Source organism: Malaclemys terrapin, chromosome 8 (genome assembly GCF_027887155.1).
Source record: "Malaclemys terrapin pileata isolate rMalTer1 chromosome 8, rMalTer1.hap1, whole genome shotgun sequence".
NCBI lineage: Eukaryota > Metazoa > Chordata > Testudines > Emydidae > Malaclemys > Malaclemys terrapin.
This window is the reverse complement of record NC_071512.1, coordinates 10,688,803-10,693,430: the sequence shown is the minus strand read 5'-3', so window position 1 is coordinate 10,693,430 and position 4,628 is coordinate 10,688,803. Positions and strand designations below refer to the sequence as shown.

The following is a 4,628-nucleotide window of genomic DNA, read 5'->3' as shown; positions in this document are numbered from 1 at the left end:
TACAAAAGGTGATGTCCTTTTTACAGTAGTACACTGCTCTTTGAGGTAAAGTATAATCTCCTTTGCAGAGAAGTTGAAATTGTATTGCCACCATTAAGCAATCCTATAGGAGGTCATAGTACATACACAAATACTAGACATATGTTTTTTTTAGTAACGTAAGTGCGAAAACCTTGCACAAGGAATATTTACTATCATGCTTAACAGGAGTCATGGGCTGGCATAAGAAAATTGAATTCATGGTCAAGAATGCTTCTAAATAATCCTTGGTTGTCCCCTGTCTGTGGCCTTGCTGTCAACATTTTGGGTTTAGTAAAAGAGAATATATCTGATCTCTCCCCCACATTTGTTAAAATTGCATTAACACACCAGAGATGTGTAGCATCTTTGGGGGCTGGTAAGAAAAATGCAGATGTTCAGTCAACTGTTGTTGCTACCAAGTACCATTGTAAATATCATTGTAAGTGTGCCATATTCTTTTGATGACCCTCCTCTTGTCATTAACCCTTTAAAAATAGGATTCTGCTGTGTTTTTTCTTGTGTGATGGAATATTTTAATACAAATGAATTACAGTACAATGCAAAACACACTTTAAAAGGTCGTAATTGTTGTGCCAATGGAAATTCTTAGACCAAACTTGTTATTTATGATCATTTAAAACACACTATCATTGTATAAAAGCCATTTATTGCCTAGTTTGATTACTTAATCCTCTAACTCTTACATTTAGATGTGTTGAGCTAAATGCAGTTCCCATATAAACACTGCATTTATACTCGAGTGAGTCCTTGGAGTTACACCAGTGTTAAACTGGTTTAAGTGAGATAAGAATTGCTCCTTGTGAAAAAAGTCAGACCTAGTTATATGGTAGTTTTGTTCTTCTCTCTGATAAAAGCATAAAGTGTTCACTACTCTGAGAGCATAAAAGGATAGTTGATTTGTCAATGGTAACATTTCTTGTAAGGTAAGAGAGCTTGCAAACAGGTTACACACACACACACATACACATGTGGTTGTGTCTATATCAGCTTACTGTATGTGTGTATGTTATCTGTTTGTAAACTCTTTACAGTTGGCTTTAAAAGAAGTTACATACACACAACATTCCCATGATACTCTGTATGTTAATGAACTGAAACATACGTACAACTTTTGCTCTTAGTGACACCAGCTGAATCCCATTTGTTTCACTTGGATTGTGCCAGTGTCATTAAGAGTAGAATCTGGCCTTATGTGTATGTGTCTATATACATACACCTGTATACCTACAGCCTCAACCTTGGTGAACCACTGGGTACATGACATTCTTTGACTATTAATTAGAATGACGATGCATACCAGTCACTGTGCAGTTCTTTCTCTGCAAAACTGGGATTACAGACTAGAAGTATGCAGCTCTGTAGTAAATCACTTCTTTTGTACACGTAAAGTATCAAGTCAATTAGTAAGTATAAACAGACATTTTCATGTAGCTCTTATAACAGCACCTCACTGCTAATTAATTGCAATTTAAATTTGTCACCAGTGACCACTGCTGAGTAAATGGCACCATCCTCCATCCATGCTTCTAATTTTTTCAGTAGTATGCCAAAAGCATGGGATGAAAATGATTGTGAGCATTAAAGTAACCATTCTTATAAAATTGTGATTCCTGCTTTTCAATTTGTTACTCATTTTTTTTTGCACCAAAATGGGACTGATGTTATCCTCTCATAATTAGTTTCCATGCCACAGTGGCATTTTTCCACCCCAATGATCCTTTTGGGTTGATACATTGGTTAATGCAGCTTTTGTTGTTGTTGCTCAAGAAAGTTTAAACTAAGTTACCTCATTCTTAAGTGGTCCATTTAGCAGAACTGGGGCCTGAAAATCTCACCAAGAGACACTAGAACAGTGATACTCAGACTGTGACTCGCGAGCCACAAGTGGCTCTTTAAGGTGTCTCCTGCAGCTTTAGCAGCACATGACATTAAAACACTGTGATTTAATTATTAACCAATCTAAGTTATTTACCAATCAAGATGTTTTACTATATTATTAACCAATTAAGTTATGAACTTCTACTAAGTTAATAACTTATTTGCTGTGAGAATAATATATAAAAACTAAGTATTTCCCCTGCCATTCTATTTAAATATGAATAGTACTATAGTAAATGAAACAAAAAATTCACACTACGGTGGATCTTTTGGGTAATGTTGATCACTAATTTGGGTCCTGAGTCACTGAGGTCTGAGTATCCCTGCACTAGAACATCAAGAATGCTGGTTAACAGGATCACAGAAGAGATGCTAAAAGAGATGCATGTTTGGCTTACGGTCTTTACCAGAAATATCTTCCATTACATTGCCACATGTTTCCAGTAACAATAAAGCAAAATGGGTCTGTAAAGTAAATTGATTTCCTCATTGTGGCCCTCAAGTAAATATATTAACATTTCTACATTTGATGCCATGATTTTCCAAATACAGGCTACAGTTCCACCAGATGTACAAATTAGAGATTATTGTCAAGGCAAATGCCATTGTACCTTGATTGAATGGGTCAGTGATGAAATTTGCATACATATAGAGTTAAACAGAGGTTTCTACTATCTGCAATGCATTTCTTTTGTATGTATCTCTGTACATAAATTAAACATAATAATGCTTTATCTTTTTAATTCATAAAAGGACTTTTTATTTACATCTACTCTAATATACATACAGCAATTTTTTTTCCCTGCAAGGAATTTTTTCTCTTAATACCGAGACTCCAAACGTTATTTAAAAGGGGATTGGATCCACCTAACAGCGTAAGGAAATAACATTTTATTGCACAGGTTTTCTGGCTCATGCTAGTGCTATATATCAAAGCAAAACTGTATTAAACAAGGCTTCCCCTTTGTGGTTTTAGACAGCTTGTGTCCTCCATGTACTCCTTGTTTCTCTGAGTGATCTGTCATAAGGTAGAGTAGCAAAAAAAGAATTTTTCAACTGACAGTTAATAAAGAGCACAATTATTATCACAGTCAAAAGCAGGAAGAAAAACAGAACAACGTAAGTCACCAGATCTGGCTTATTTATTTCCCCTTCTTTTAACACCCTGGCTGTTGACATATAAAACGCGGAGGAGCTTACTGGTCTCTGTGTGCTGTTCAGGTAGGGGGTATTGGTCTGAATGATTAGGTGAGCTTCAGTGGCACTGGTTGAATTTAACAATTCACTATACATGTTCTTGCTTAAATTTTCTTCCCCTGTAGGTGTATCAGAAGAGAGCAAAAGTGTCAGTCGTTGGTGTGGAAAAGGACTGTTCCCATTTGTAACGGGCTGAAATCCAGCCACATACTGTATAAACGTAAATGCAGCAATTCAGTTCACTTACATGGCTCAGTGAGTTTGCTTCTTTCAGTCTCCCTGGATCACATTTACATCATTAATCCTCAAATAGTAATCAGAAAAAAATGTGTATATATATATCTATATATATACCTCTTATTCGGGCACTTGCTCTCTCAGACAAAACCAGGGCTTATGCCAAATGGACTGGGTCTTCTGTGTGAACTGAACTGGTTACCTGGGATGAGTTGACAGGATCTTCTTAATTTTCCTGGGAGTGGAATGTGGCAGCCTCCCGTGCATAGAAACAAGACTCTCCTCTTTAACAAAACCCTGTACTGTAAGCCAAACAGAGAAGAAGAAATGCTTTGTATAGCAGCACTTGCTTGTTTTGAAGGGAAGGCACAACAGATTTCCAGGTGATTATCTGAAGAGCGATGCACACAAATCCAGTGTTAAATAAGGTCCACGTCCACCAAAAGAAGCAGCTTCCTCTTTGACATCTAGTTGAATTCGCAGTTGCAATTCCCTCCCTCTGGGAACTCCTCACTGCTGGAATGCTGGTTCTTTGTAGCATTAGTTGACTTTCTTGATCTGTTAATTGTGCACTGTGCAGCTAGCACTGAGAAGCTTTCGCTTTCTGGATTAGCTTTTTCAGTTGCTTTAAAGAAAAAAAAAAGCCTCCTTTGTTTAAAACAAAAATAAGTTCTGAGCTCTTTCGAAGCCTCTTCCTCACCCCTGCTCCAGCTAAGCTGTTAGCTGGAACTGGGATCTGGGCATAAATATGTGAAACGTGACTTTTCCCTTTAAACAGACACTCCACCACAGCGTCACTTGCTACTATGTGAAGGGAAGAATTACACAGTGGTGCTGAATGCTTCTTGCAGTGACTTGATGCTAAAAGGGAAGAGATCTCATGATAGATCCTCATGAGTTTCAAGGCTCTGGGTGGAAAGCTAGACATGGGGACGGGGGTGGGAAACAAAGCAAAAGTAAATTGCATCAGAGTCTCTCTCTCTCTCTCTTCCTTGGACTTTTGTTATTAAAATGGGTCTCTCTAGGGTAAATAAGAAAATGTCTTTTTTTTTCTACATAGTCCCCAGCACCCTCTACACCCTGACAATTAGCATGTTAATTCTTTTTCATCAAATTACTTATATACTGCCATTAGCTGCTGGCTGGCTGCCAGCTCCCCTTAGCAATCCCTCACTTCAATACATCAGATAAACATGGGTAATACTTTATTGTAACCATCAGTACTCAAAAATGGGAGGGGGGGGGCGGCCAACGGGGAAGAGGGAGCATTTGTT

At 37.7% G+C, this 4,628-nt stretch overlaps 1 protein-coding gene across 1 annotated transcript; it reads right to left on the bottom strand.

Moving 5' to 3' along the window:
- Positions 1-271: 271 nt before the first annotated feature.
- SMIM32 (small integral membrane protein 32) lies at positions 272-4,148 on the bottom strand. The gene has a single exon (XM_054037892.1). It carries the CDS (start codon positions 3,211-3,213, stop codon positions 2,893-2,895), a length of 321 nt encoding a protein of 106 aa, XP_053893867.1. The 5' UTR covers positions 3,214-4,148; the 3' UTR covers positions 272-2,892.
- Positions 4,149-4,628: the final 480 nt, after the last annotated feature.